Source organism: Vulpes vulpes, chromosome 14, assembly GCF_048418805.1.
Source record: "Vulpes vulpes isolate BD-2025 chromosome 14, VulVul3, whole genome shotgun sequence".
Taxonomy (NCBI): Eukaryota; Metazoa; Chordata; class Mammalia; order Carnivora; family Canidae; genus Vulpes; species Vulpes vulpes.
In genome coordinates, this window is record NC_132793.1 from 29,706,371 (window position 1) to 29,720,319 (window position 13,949).

The 13,949-nt window shown below is 43.2% G+C and overlaps 1 protein-coding gene across 2 annotated transcripts in view; it reads right to left on the reverse strand.

Moving 5' to 3' along the window:
• DNAAF9 (dynein axonemal assembly factor 9) overlaps positions 1-13,949 on the reverse strand; it is a 143,381-nt gene that overhangs the window by 64,140 nt on the left and 65,292 nt on the right. The window contains exons 13-20 of one of the 2 annotated variants that reach the window (XM_072736258.1): positions 11,344-11,428; positions 10,101-10,177; positions 8,307-8,351; positions 7,891-7,936; positions 4,390-4,501; positions 3,531-3,601; positions 1,877-1,927; positions 1,208-1,295 (exon numbers count right to left, since the gene is read on the reverse strand). In XM_072736258.1, the coding sequence (XP_072592359.1) occupies positions 1,208-1,295; positions 1,877-1,927; positions 3,531-3,601; positions 4,390-4,501; positions 7,891-7,936; positions 8,307-8,351; positions 10,101-10,177; positions 11,344-11,428 (575 nt within the window). Of the gene's footprint in view, positions 1-1,207; positions 1,296-1,876; positions 1,928-3,530; positions 3,602-4,389; positions 4,502-7,890; positions 7,937-8,306; positions 8,352-10,100; positions 10,178-11,343; positions 11,432-13,949 lie in introns of both variants that reach the window. The other variant, XM_072736257.1, reaches the window with a different exon arrangement.

Here is a 13,949-nt window from a genome sequence, read left to right on the forward strand (position 1 = left end):
ATATTATATGGCAAAATGGACATTATTTGAGTGGGCTTCCTCTAATCACAAGCAGTTCTTCATAGGCAGAATTTTCTCTGGCTGGTATAGAGAAGAAATTTATACAGATTAGAAGGGTAAGATAGGGGGATCCCTGGGTGGCGCAGCAGTTTGGCGCCTGCCTGTGGCCCAGGGCGCGATCCTGGAGACCCGGGATCGAATCCCACATCAGGCTCCCGGTGCATGGAGCCTGCTTCTCCCTCTGCCTGTGTCTCTGCCTCTCTCTCTCTCTCTCTCTCTGTGACTATCATAAATAAATAAAAATTAAAAAAAAAAAAAAAATTAAAAAAAAAAAAAAAAAAAAAAGAAGGGTAAGATAGATGCAACAACACAAGAGAGGTTTTCAGTGCTGAGATGGAGGAGGGCTGTCACAGGGCAGAGGTTTTTGGGAGAGGTAGCTAAGCATGGTCCTGGCTGATAGCTAGCAACAAGATGGGGACCTCATTCCTACAATCCGAAGGAACTGAATTCTGCTGATAGTCTAAGTGAGCCTGGGAGTGAATTCTTCTCCAGAGTCTCCAGACAAGAGCCTAGTCTGACTGATGCCTTAACTTCAGAGTCCCTAACACAAATTCAGCCAAGTCTACCTGGACTTCTGACCTGCAGAACTGTGAGATAATAATTATGTGTTGTTTTAAGCTATTAAATTTGTGGTAATTTATTATACAGCAATAGAAAAATGAATCCAGGGGATCCCTGGGTGGCTCAGCGGTTTAGCGCCTGCCTTTGGCCCACGGTGTGATCCTGGGGTCCCAGAATGGAGTCCTGCATCAGGCTCCCTGCATGGAGCCTGCATGTGTCTCTGCCTCTCTCTCTCTCTCTCTGTGTCTATCATGAATAAATAAAATCTTAAAAAAGAAAAAGAAAAATGAATCCAGACTTGTTTAGATCCACAGATTCTATTTCTGGACATGCCACTACTCTAGCCTATTCTGAGAACAATCCTCAGCTGGCAACAAGAGGACCAGACTGTGGTTCTGGGGTCATGCCTTCCTAGCACAAGTTTCCTCATCTGCAAAATGGGTGGATAAAGAGAAAAGCTGTAAGAAAACACTTCTACACCAACAAGTCTTTTCAAATATCAGATGTTTCACTAATCACAACATTCATGCCAATACATGCAAAAGAGGGACCCAGACATAATCAAGAAAAATAATAGCTGGCTCACCTTCCTCAGGCCAGGAATGTGGATTGCTGGAATAAAGATATGCTCCTTCTCCTCCTGTTAGAAAAGTGCCCAGGAAACAGGCATCCCCCTTTAAAAACAATCAGTCACAAAGAGCATATGATTTATACCATGAACTTTCAGAATCAAAAGTCCTGCCCTTTTGTCTGTCTATAAAAGCTGCTAAGTTAGCCTCAAATAGACCCAACTTCTTCCATTCCTTTGTCATTGCCTAGCTCTTTGTCACGTTACATTTTTAACTTGTGCCAAGGAAAAGAATGTGTAAGGTCCTCTCTGAGTCCAGGTACCAAAGCCTACTATGTTTGTTCATGTTCCAGTGGATGTCTAGCCAGTGGAGGCAACTCTCTTTGGCCTAAAGCCCTGACCTCTCAGTTCTATATGTCTAGGCCAATCTGAGATCTGCTTTTAATGGTACTGGCAGATTTAAAAGAAACTCACTAAAAGGCCAACATGGCAGAACAAATCCCTCTGTGTACCCCATTAAATGGCTACGACTAAAGCTTTGCTGGGAGAGGAAGAATGCAAACAGGAATTGAGACAAGGAGGAACATATCCTTCAAATGTGCCATAAAATGTTCTAGATTATTTTCATAAACTGTTTACATTTCATTTTGATATAATGTTGATATTGAGGATAAGAAGGCTGCTTACCTTCACTGCTTGTTGGGTTTTCTCAGACAATTTTATTTCATTATCTTCTACCTGTATCCAAAAGGAGTGCAAATTTTCAGTTTCCTACTTCAAGAGCATAACTCTACTAGGTCTCCCTCATGTTCAGTATTTCTAGAAGACTGACTGGGCAGTCCCTCCAGCAAATCCTGTGTACTCAGGCCCTGATGGCTGGCAGAGCTGGCTGGCTACCAGTCATCAAGGCTCAGAGCCCAAGGTCATGGTGCACTCTCTTCCTGGGACCTGAGGCCCAGCTAAATGAGCCTACAAGATGTGGAAATGATATATTAGTCTCCACCATATTTCACTTCAGAAAAAAACAACTATTTGTAAGGACAAATGGAAGAGAACATATTAAAATATTTTGAATGTATTCTAATTTAAATGTATTTTTATTTTTTTTTTAATTTTTTAAATTATTTATTTATGATAGTCACACAGAGAGAGAGAGAGAGGCAGAGACACAGGCAGAGGGAGAAGCAGGCTCCATGCAGCGGGAGCCCAATGTGGGATTCGATCCGGGGTCTCCAGGATCGCGCCCTGGGCCAAAGGCAGGCGCTAAACCGCTGCGCCACCCCTAATTTAAATGTATTAATGTCAGAGAATGATTCTTGTTCTTCCTCATTCGTGTCAGAATTGTAGAAACAGAATATAAACAGATTTTAAAATAGGTACTTAGACCATTACCAGACTCTCTGCTGTCATACTTTGTGTGTCCCAAGGCACCAGAGCTTCTTTCTTTCTTTTTCTTTTTAATGTAAAGACTTTATTTATTTATTTGACAGAGAAAGAGAGAGAGAGAGAGAGAGAGAGCAAGCACAAGCAGGGGGAGCGGCAGGCAGAGGGAGAGGGAGAAGCAGGCTCCCTGCTGAACAGGGAGCCCAATTGCGGGGCTCGATCCCAGGACCCTGGAATCATGATCTGAGTTCAAGGCAGACATTTAACTGACTGAGCCACCCAGGGCCCTGGCATTAGAGTTTTAGACCAGCTCTCACTGATGAAGATGGGACCCTCCTACATGTAGAGAGCCTTTGCTGTAAAAACTCAGCAACAATCATTCTGACCAGAGAAAAGAGCCACATGGTCTACTGCTCACTATCTGTGTGACTTTGGACAGGCTGGTCAATTTCTAAGCCTTAGTGTCCTCATCTGTCCTTGTAAAATGATGGTTTAATTTCTTCCTTTCATAATTTAACAGGGACCCAAACAGTTTGTTTCTTTTGGCACTTTTCCAAGATTAGAACAGAGTTAAAGAAACTAGATTCGTGTGTATAAAGACAAAGAGCTGAGATAAAAATTTCCATCCCTGAACAATAGCTAGGGGGATCCCTGGGTGGCTCAGCGGTTTAGTGCCTGCCTTTGGCCCAGGGCGCGATCCTGGAGTCCAGGGATCGAGTCCCACGTCGGGCTCCTGGCATGGAGCCTGCTTTTCCCTCCTCCTGTATCTCTGCCTCTCCCTCTCTCTCTCTCTATCATGAATAAATAAATAAATAAATCTTAAAAAAAAAAAAACAAAAAACAATAGCTAGTTTAGGATCTGACATCCCACCAGGGACCCAATGAAGAGGCTCTTCCTCAATGTTCTCCCCGATTTTTCCACATTTAAGTCCACTTCCATCAGATGAATGACACTAACCAGCCAGGAGCAGAATCTGGGTATGGCGGCTGTCAGGACTATGAAGCTGGTTTCTGTGGTAACAGTGCCATCTGCAGGAAGACCACAGACATGCCAGTTACTGCCCACACTACCTAGGCCCACCTTGTAGGCCCAACAATTTACACCCCTCCCTTTCTCAGGAATGAGGGCTCCTCTTAACTAGTATACAAAAATCTTGTGCCCTCAGGAACTGAAAACTTCCTTACTTGGGAGACAGGGAGACTAATGAGAGGAAGGAGAAAGGTTTTCCCCGTTATGATTAACTCTTTTTTTTTTTTTTTACAACAAATAGAAACACACATTTAAATGGAGAGTCCTGGGAATTGTCCTTTTTATCTACACTTTTCATTTTTATCAAGGTAGTGCAAGGTTAAAAAACAGGATCTAGTTATTATTTCAAATTGCTTCTTCCTGATTAACAGTAAGGCTGTACATATTCAAATATACATATATGTGTGTGTGTAATGATGTTATACACCAATACATTAATACATGTTATAATTACAATATACAATAATGTATAATTATTATATATTATGATTTATATATGCATATGAACTATGAAACCAGATAACTTATTTTGCCAAAATAAACAAAAATTACTCATTTTGCTTCTTCCTAACAGTAAGGCTGCATATATTCATATACATATTCACACACACAAATATATATGTGATGATAATGTTAATACACTAATACATTAACAGTACATTATATACAATTACAATATACAATAATATTGCAATACAATATACATGTACTATGTAACTATGTCTATAACTTGTTTTGTTAAAAAAAACTCAAAGTTTTGCTTTCTAAAGACCTTATTAACACTTACCCTTTTCTTTAACCAAGATCTGAGATGTCAAAAAGGATTCTGAGAAGACCACAGACCCTAAGCATCCCCTTCCTCCCAGTAAGTCAGGAATGTCATAGACAGTCATACAAGCCTGTATCAAATGAGAAAACAGAATTAGATTGGCTGTCAGTCTTAAACTTCCAGGAAGAGACCTTAAGAAACAGACCACAAAATATTGCTCTGAGGTACATTCTGACAGAGTACCTCAGAGTTTCTAAGGAAAACATTCAGATTTCTAAAATCCTGAACTACATCTCAGAACTAGCAGAGGACTTCAGCATCACCCAAGCTCCCCTGCAACTGCTTCTGCATCAGAGACACACTTGGGCCACAGGAATATTTTTATGTTTCTATAAATTCCCTTAAATTGCTTATCTTTCCTAAGATAATAGCCTTCCTTCTTAATTGTGATGAGGCCCTGGCCTCTGAGTTGGATGTGTTTTTTCCAGGCTTTTGTACACTTGTACACTCTTCACATCCTGGCATATCCACATGCTCACCAACTCCTTCTTTGATTTGGGCTCAAGTTCTGAACAAGTCTAGGAAGGCAGTCATTCATTCAGTACACGTCTTAATGGATATTTCTGGGTACATGTCAATACCTACAAATCTTTCAGTACCAAAAAAATTAAAAGAAAACTATTTAAGCTTTTATGGCAAGACAAAAATAGAGGCTTCAGTAGGCTGGAAAAAAAATTGGAGCGATACCGACAGAGTTCTTGAATGGCTGGTAAAGAAGCCCTAATTTATGTTAAAACTAATGAAAATGGGACAATCTGGGGGAGGAATCTAGCAGAAGAAATGCAGAAAATGGTATGAACTAGAGCCAGGGTCTGGAAAGACTGAAGATCTGGTGAGGGACATGAAATGAGTACCACAATGAGCCCTCTCAGGTCCTGTCTCCTCTTGGTCTTATATTGCTGAATGGCCAGGTGCAGAGCTCCTGAAATAGGGCTCATTTTCATACATTATTGTCCTAGTCTGGGACCTCTAGCCTCAGGAGAGAGATAAAAGCTGTAGGGCTCTTGAAGAAATTGCTAGATTCCCAAACACAAAAGAAAGGCAGAAGAGTTGAGAAAGAAACATTTAAAGCCAAAGTGGTTAATTTCTCATGTTGTCATGAAATAAAGATGTATAAAAGTGACAGGTAGGCTTTTATATTTTAGTTAACTTTCTGATTAGGCCTGACAACTGGAAGGGGTAAGAGTTAAAAATAGACCTGCCCTACGACCCAGCAATTGCACTGTTGGGGATTTACCCCAAAGATACAGATGCGGTGAAATGCTGGGACACCTGCACCTTGATGTTTATAGCAGCAATGTCCACAATAGCCAAACTGTGGAAGGAGCCTCGGTGTCCATCGAAAGATGAATGGATAAAGATGTGGTCTATGCATACAATGGAATATTACTCAGCCATTAGAAATGACAAATACCCACCATTTGCTTCAACGCGGATGGAACTGGAGGGTATTATGCTGAGTGAAGTAAGTCAGTCGGAGAAGGACAAACATTATATGGTCTCATTCATTTGGGGAATATAAATAATAGTGAAAGGGAATAGAAGGGAAGGGAGAAGAAATGTGTGGGAAATATCAGAAAGGGAGACAGAATATAAAGACTCCTAACTCTGGGAAACGAACTAGGGGTGGTGGAAGGGGAGGAGGGGTGGGGTGGGGGTGAATGGGTGACAGGCACTGAAGGGGGCACTTGACGGGATGAGCACTGGGTGTTTTTCTGTATGTTGGTAAATTGAACACCAATAAAAAATAAATTTATTATAAAAAAAACCCTGCTTTTTTTGAAGCAAAATCTGCTTCAAAGAATTTTGAACACGTGAAGACATAAAACCTTGCTGGGCAGCATGGTTTCTCTTAAGTGACAATGGGAACCCCACTTTGGTTTCCAGATCAAAGACAATCCAGTAGGTTATATATCCAATGCCTTACTTTTATACTCAGCTTTTTATTTTATTTTATTTTATTTTATTTTTTAATTTTTTAAATTTATTTATGATAGTCACAGAGAGAGAGAGAGAGGCAGAGACACAGGCAGAGGGAGAAGGAGGCTCCATGCACCGGGAGCCCGACATGGGACTCGATCCCGGGTCTCCAGGATCGCGCCCTGGGCCAAAGGCAGGCGCCAAACCACTGCGCCACCCAGGGATCCCTATACTCAGCTTTTGATATTGAGGAAGAGGAGAGAGAAAATCAAAAGGCAGAACTTTATCTCTATTTGGAAAGGAGGACAGGATTTGGACAGAAAACAATTTTCTCTCTCTTCTTTCTTATTTCATTAGTGGCTGCTGAATGCATACTTAACACAACAGTATGATTCCACTGGACTCCTGATTGCCTTCTATTGTGCAAAGCACCTTCCAGAGCACTGCAGAAGGGTCTAAATAGAGAAGTCAGGCCTTACAGTCTGGCAAGGAGATAAAGTACTACCACCTGATATCAAAAAACATCTCCTAGCATCTTGATGATGTCACAATAAAGTCTCAGTTCTAAACAAACATCAACACATTTTGTTGACAGGTACAGGAAGCAGACACATTATAAAAAGAGAAATTAGTCACAACCTTAAAAAGTTACTATGTTGTTCTACTCTCTGTAGATAGGACAACACTACTGCTTTTCCACTGGTGATGGTGTAGGTATGCATTTGCACTGAGTCATCCATACTGTGCACCAAGTTCCTAGTGACCAAAAGCTCACTGGATTTAAGGCTTGGGCAGTAGCTACAGAACAGACTCAAGGTATAATCTGTGCCCATATCTACTGCAACCAGAATCTTGGTAGATGGCTATCATCCTCTCATGCATCCCTTGCCAATCTTCTGCACATCAGGATGCATTGGGCTAAATAGAAAACTTGCTTGTGACCAGGAGCAACTGTTCTAGAAACTTTGCTACCCCAGGCCATGCTGGCCAGTCCACCTGGGGACCAATATTTCTGCATTTCTAAACCATGCCCCTGTCCTATCAGGGTGCCCTAAGCACATGGGTCAGAAAGTTCAGCTCTGACTACCCACTTCGCTGGAGACTTAGGGCCCCAGTTTTTAAAATTTATTTTCACAGATCCCTATTAAAGGCATCAACACAGGCCCTGAAACACAGAGAATCCATCGGTCTGTGTTGAGGTAGGCTAGTACTCAGCTCATTTTCACACTAGGTCACAGAAGTCTCAGTCATTTGGAGGAAGCCTCCCTAACCTTAGGAAGAAGTGTCTCTCTCAGCTCCCAGCTAAAACCCTGGACACTGGGAAGCCAAGGCATGGGAGTATGATGTGGGCCTGGTACAGCTGCCTGGACACCCTCAAAATCACAGGCTCATCACAGCTGCAGCTGGAACACTCCTGAGAATTGACCAATTTCTTCAGCTAAGGTCTACCCAAGACTCTCACCTACTCCTATCTCACCCTTTGTAGATATTCTTCTATAGGTTACTTCCTGCCAGCTGGCTTATAGCAGCTCTACTTACCGTCTTCACGAAGTATAAGCTATCTTCAATGTCCAGAGGCACAATCCTACAAGAGAAAAAGAGACAGGAGAGACATGTATTACATTTACAACGTTTTTTTTTTTTTTTTTCTCTCAATTTGGCAGCACCCCTAGCCCAGATTTATTTCAGGGCTTTTCAAAGCACTGGATTGCATGTATGCAGAAGTAGTACATAGGCCACTGGAAGGAATTAGATCCACCTCCTATTCCCATGCCTCAGTCTTTCAGTTGGAAGCACTGAAAAGATCAGGGTATAGGATCTCAGCAGAGTATGTCCAGTCCCAGGCCCAATCTTGGTCTTATGCCATCCATGTCGGCAGCTACAAGATAGCCTCTCTTCTCTTTTTGTTCCTAAGACTTGCCCCAAATGAGCATGCACCACAAACATACACTTACCTTCCCTGATTATTCACAGCATGAATATGAAAAGCCATCTTGGAGCTGTAGATCCAAACAAAATAAAAAGTTAGTCTGCTCTTACTAATAACCACACTGTTGGCTACTCCCTAGACACCTGCTGCTACAGTGCACCTGTGCTGGGCCCTCACGGCACATTTGCCAAGTGTGGGGCCAGCATCTGACTCCAGTCATAGCTCCGCCTCTGTGCAGATTCTCAGGGCTGTCTTGACTCTTGGATAGAGCAGGAGAGAACCATGTGACAGAACCATTGTCTACTGCAGGCTGGGAAGATCCTCTACTGGCCCACAGCTGCCTGCTCCACAGCTGTGACATATTGTTTGATTGTTGATTGTTTGATTGTTTGATTGTTGATCCTCCTCTTTACTACCTTTGGGTCAAGTTGCCATCCCCTGCTCAGAGCCTGAGCAGAGGTAAAGTCCTGTGTTCCTCTCAGGAGATGATCTGCTAATCTGATTAGTGTGAGGGGTACTCAGTGAAGTGACTTTGTGGAGAAAAAGGAGTGGGGCTCCAAATGGAGGGCTGCCCTGGGAGATGCTCCTCATTGCCTGGTATTCCCTCCTTCAGCTGGGGAGGTATGCCCAGGCCTAAAAGGCCTTGGGATGGAAAGTGGCCTGCTCTCCAAAAGGTGAGTGGCCTATATAAGGCCCCAAGGAAAGGAGGCAGGGAATGACTATGCCAGCCATGTTGATGGTGACACAGAAGACCCCCATGCGACAGCAGCTAACATTTACATGCTTAGTAACTCTGCATGGTGGGAAGACGAGGAAGCAGATGTGCAGAGAGCTCCTCGTCTTACCCAAAGTCACTCATAGCCAGAAAGCAAAGGAGATTCCTCAAATTCAAGTCTGCCAGGAATAGGCAGTGCAGGCCAGCACAAGGCCTTAAGGGAAAAAACTCCTATCCCCTTCCCTCCTCCAGAGCTACAAGATCCAGAAGACCCAGAGGAAAGGGGCTGAAGTCTCCACCAAAGAAACCTGGCTCTTCCTTCTGCTCCGAGAGCTGCAGCAATAGAATTCTTCTTAGATCAACTGACTGACTTATCTTTCTCAATGTTTTTTTCTTACTACCCAGGGCTATAGATGTAAAAAGATGTGGGTCATGGAGCTGAGGCACCCCAGGGCACATTCCATATGTGTTCCCAAAAAACTCCCCAATGTTGGTATCTTTTGCCTCCTTTGCAAAAAAAAGTACACCTAGTGGTCCTCATACAGGACAGGTGGAGGGTTAGGTAGACTGGGTTTGTGAAAGTTTAGCTATGGATACAGACCACACAGAGGGCCCTTGTGATGTGCCAGGACATGTATGATGGTTAGATTGCCAGCAAGCCTGATTCCCAGAGCATCTAGGCCCTGAGACAAGAGCAGGCTCAGGGTATCTATTACCTGAGAGGTAGCGGAGGCGCAGAGCCAGGCTCTTCTAAGCAGTAACTGTTTCTATGTGCCTAGGGACCCTGACCCTAACAAACTTCATTTCTCATGTTCCCAGCTTCACCTTTCTAACCTCTAAACCTGGGTCCTTCAGGTCTCTGACACTTCTGCCTCACATTCCGGCATCAGGAAACGTGTCTGACTCTTTATCATACAGTTCCTCCATCTCTGGATCCTTGGCCTCTCAAAGCCCTGATCATGAATGTTTCTCCCTCACATAACTCCTTATTTACTGGCACATTTCTCAGAGGGGAGATGGAATATCAAATGCAAGGCAGAAAAGGGTCTTTATAAAACAAATATTAAGAATAATTCCTTATAGAGAATAGCAGCCATTGCTTACCGTAGGGCTGCCTTAAACTGCATCAATTCGAAGGAATCTAATCCAGATCCCAGGGTCTGCTCAGCTACTTCCTTTGCCTATAAAAAGCAATGACAAGACAATTAGCCTTAACAGCAGGAAAAACGTAGACCTCATGGACAGGAAGTACCCTTCTAACATTTGGCCAGAACACTGTGCCCTTCCCCTCTACATAACTGCTTCATATACATCAAAAGATCGACGTGAAAACATTGTTAAGGGAAACAGGTGCCTGCTTTCTTTGGGCTAGGTTCACAGGAAACACTTCATTCAGGCAGGTGGGCACTGAAACCTGATCTGCCAGGAACTGTAACCAGCTCAGGTGATGCCATTGTGAGGTCTGGAAAAGGGTTTTCTCCTCCCCTCTCCCCTGGCCCTGGGGGAGGGACTACTGCCCTTGGAGTTTCTGCCAGATGCTAAGAATATTCAAATACCTAGAGTTACAAAAGATCAGTTAAAAAAACCATAAGTGTGAGAACTAATATTGCATAAGCCTACAGCTAAAGGGCTGAGAAATCCCAAGTTGTACCAGGGATTTAAGTTCAGTGAGGAGGGGAGATGGCAGGGAGCTGGTGACTACGGCTACAGTCTCTCTGGTATCTACATCATACACAACCTTTCCAATGTCAAATGGCTCCTTCAGGAAAGGTCCTATTGGCATTGGGAGGCATCAAGCCGACTCTTCTCATCTCCTTACTGGGTCAGATATAGGAATCCAACTCAGCAGGGCAGGTTAACCGCAAAACAGCAAGGAAGAGAACGGTCAGAGAACGAGAACACATGTGCTTGTCTAGGATAAGCAAGTGAGATTTTCTAATTTAGTTTTTTTTTTTTTTTAACACTGAATTATAGGAAATCACACTACGTAGCTCAAGACAAACTTACCTAACTTCATTGAATTCATAATAGGAAAATCTATATTTTTTATTTTTTAACTTTAAAAGTTAAAAGCTATTAAGCTATTAAGTAAAACAATACACTACAGAATGACTTTTCTTTAACACAACCAGATATCTACAGAGAAGTGCTGATTAGCTGTCACTCCTAGAACAATGGCAGTTCTGTCACAGGCAGCAACAGTTCAGCCCTCTTCAGGCACCTCTTTGTCTGGTGCCAACTCCAATGAGGCACAAAACTGACTACCAGGTGTCCAAAACCAAAACAAACAGATAGGAAGTTTTATGTTGAAATTACTAAGGAAAGAGAAATGTGGTATTTAAATTACCTTTGTTAGACTGGAAGTTTTAGCATAACATGCAATGCCAGCCAAAACAGCCTCTATAACAGCAGCATACACCTGGGACAAGAGCCTACTTTAGAACAAAAAATATGGGTTAACTACAGCATCATAGGGTTTCAACAAAAGCTGCATGCACATAAATGACATTGCCTGAGAGACTGATTTTTAAAAAGAATGAGAAAAGTGCAAAAATGGAACTCCTTGATTTATAAATCTTTTATATTTATTTATTATTTCAGAGAGAGAGAGAGAAAGTATGCTTATGCATGGTGAGGCAGGGAGGAGTAAAGGGAGAGGGATAGAGAATCTCAAGCAAACTCCTTGGTGAGTGTGGAGCCTGATGAGGAGCTAGATCCCAGGATCTTGAGATCACAACCTGAGCTGAAACTGAGAATCAGATGCTTACCTGACTAAGCCATCTAGGTGTCCCTGATTTCTAAACCTTTTACAAGTCATGTGCCTCACCTGATTTAAAATTTACTCTTATTAAACCATGTTGAGAAAAGCCAGCTCTGCTCAGAAGACCAACCCTCCCTGCTTGTGATCCAACAAAAATGAACTCTCTGGGCTCCCAAGCCCCTCTAGGTCAGGAGCCTGAATCCCTTCAGTGTCATGGTACAGACTTCCTGCTTTTCCAGGACCAACCACACAACACTTTCATGTCGTCTTCTTCCAGGCATGCTAAAGGCTGACTGCTACTGGAACCTCAGAGTGGGAGACCTCCGGAGTAAAAGAGATTACTTGGAAAAGATGAGCTCTACTTAAATTCAAATTATCGTTGCACATCACTTTCCAAGTAGCTTGCCTGATCTATTCTAGAGAATAGAGTGTGCTTCTTTTTTTTTTTTTTAAAGATTTTATTTATTTATTCATGATAGTCACACACAGAGAGAGAGAGAGGCAGAGACACAGGCAGAGGGAGAAGCAGGCTCCATGCACTGGGAGCCCGACGTGGGATTCGATCCCGGGTCTCCAGGATCGCGCCCCGGGCCAAAGGCAGGCGCCAAACCGCAGCGCCACCCAGGGATCCTAGAGTGTGCTTCTGAGGGCAAAGATTCCTTTCCTAAAGCCTCCCTGCTCCCTGATCATCAATCTTGCCCTTTTTCTTAGACTACTCACTTCCCAAAGTGATTATAAGGTTTCTTCCTTTGCCAGAGTGGAACTGCTTTGAAGGTCCCTAGAAAATTCAAGATTGGTTTCCCTTAAGTAGAAATTTTCAATCTCAGCATTTTGGGCCAGATAATTCTTTGTCATGGGGTCTGTCCTGTACACTACAGGATGTTTAGCAGCATCCCTGGTCTCTATCCATTAGATGCCAGTAGTACCCCCACCTGGGATAACAAAAATGTCTCCAGACATTATCAAAGGTCCCTGGGGATAGGGGTGGGGCTGGGGGAAGAGAAGCAGTAAGACTGCCTTTAGTTGGGAATCACTACTTTAGGGGAGAGAGATCTGGGATCTTATCAGGATAATTATAGACAGAAGAGGTTTATCCACAAGACCCTCAATGACAGGGGAGGTGCCTGGCAAGAAACTGATAAAAACTTGCCTAAGAATATGTCTATTTTTATGCCTGAGAATCTTGTAACCAGTAAAGGAAGGTGACAGGAGTTGGAAAGTAGGAAGGAACACAGAATTGATCCAGTCTAATGCTCTCATCTTAGAGAAGAAGCAGGTAGGGCCTCTGATGGCAGAATAAACTGCCCAAGGCACAGAAAATGAATGGCAGACTTGAATTCAGATCTGTTGTCAGCCTGGTTCTTTTCTACCAGCCACATCACACTGCCAACTCCTTTATTTCTTCCTTGGCTCATGCATCACACCTCTACATTTTAGGTAAGAGATCTGAATTGGGTAGAAGGAAAAAAAAAAAAAAAACAGAAAAAGCATACATAACAAAATGACAACTCCAAGGATTAACATATCCTTGAGATTGCTGGCCAGCTCACAACAGAGAAGTTGTGTCCTGATAGGAAGGGGCCTGGTAGGGATACTCACAATGAATTTGGCCACTTACAGGTAGACCAGAATCCTACATCTTGACACCAATACCAAAGACATATAAAGATCCTTCCACCTTTCTCCACCCAGCTTGACTCAGACATCACTCAGTACCAACACTGTTCAGGCCTCCCCACTGCTTGGCCATCTTCCTATACAGACCCTCAGACAAGAGCTGAATGCAAAGCTGCCTGGCTATGAACTCATAAAATGAATGGGAGGCCTGAGACTCATGACAAGGGAATAGTCTGCTCTATGCCTCAGATGGTGCTGCTGCTGCCTTCCCTAGGACTCTCCATAACACCCAGGTTCCACTAGGGGCAAGTCTCTGGATGTAGTCTCAAGCATCGGTTAATACTAGTCCCTGAAGCAAGGCACCAATGAATTTGGTTTAGGAGAAATGCCTAGGGGTCCAGAATGAAGAAGATACAGTAGATAAGCACAGCTGGCACAGAAGTACCAGCAGGTACAGGGGCGCCTGGGTGGCTCAGTTGGTTAAGCATCCAACTCTTGATTTTGGCTCAGGTCATGATCTCAGGGTTGTGAGATTGAGCCCCACATTAGGCTCTATGCTGGGCCGGAGCCTGCTT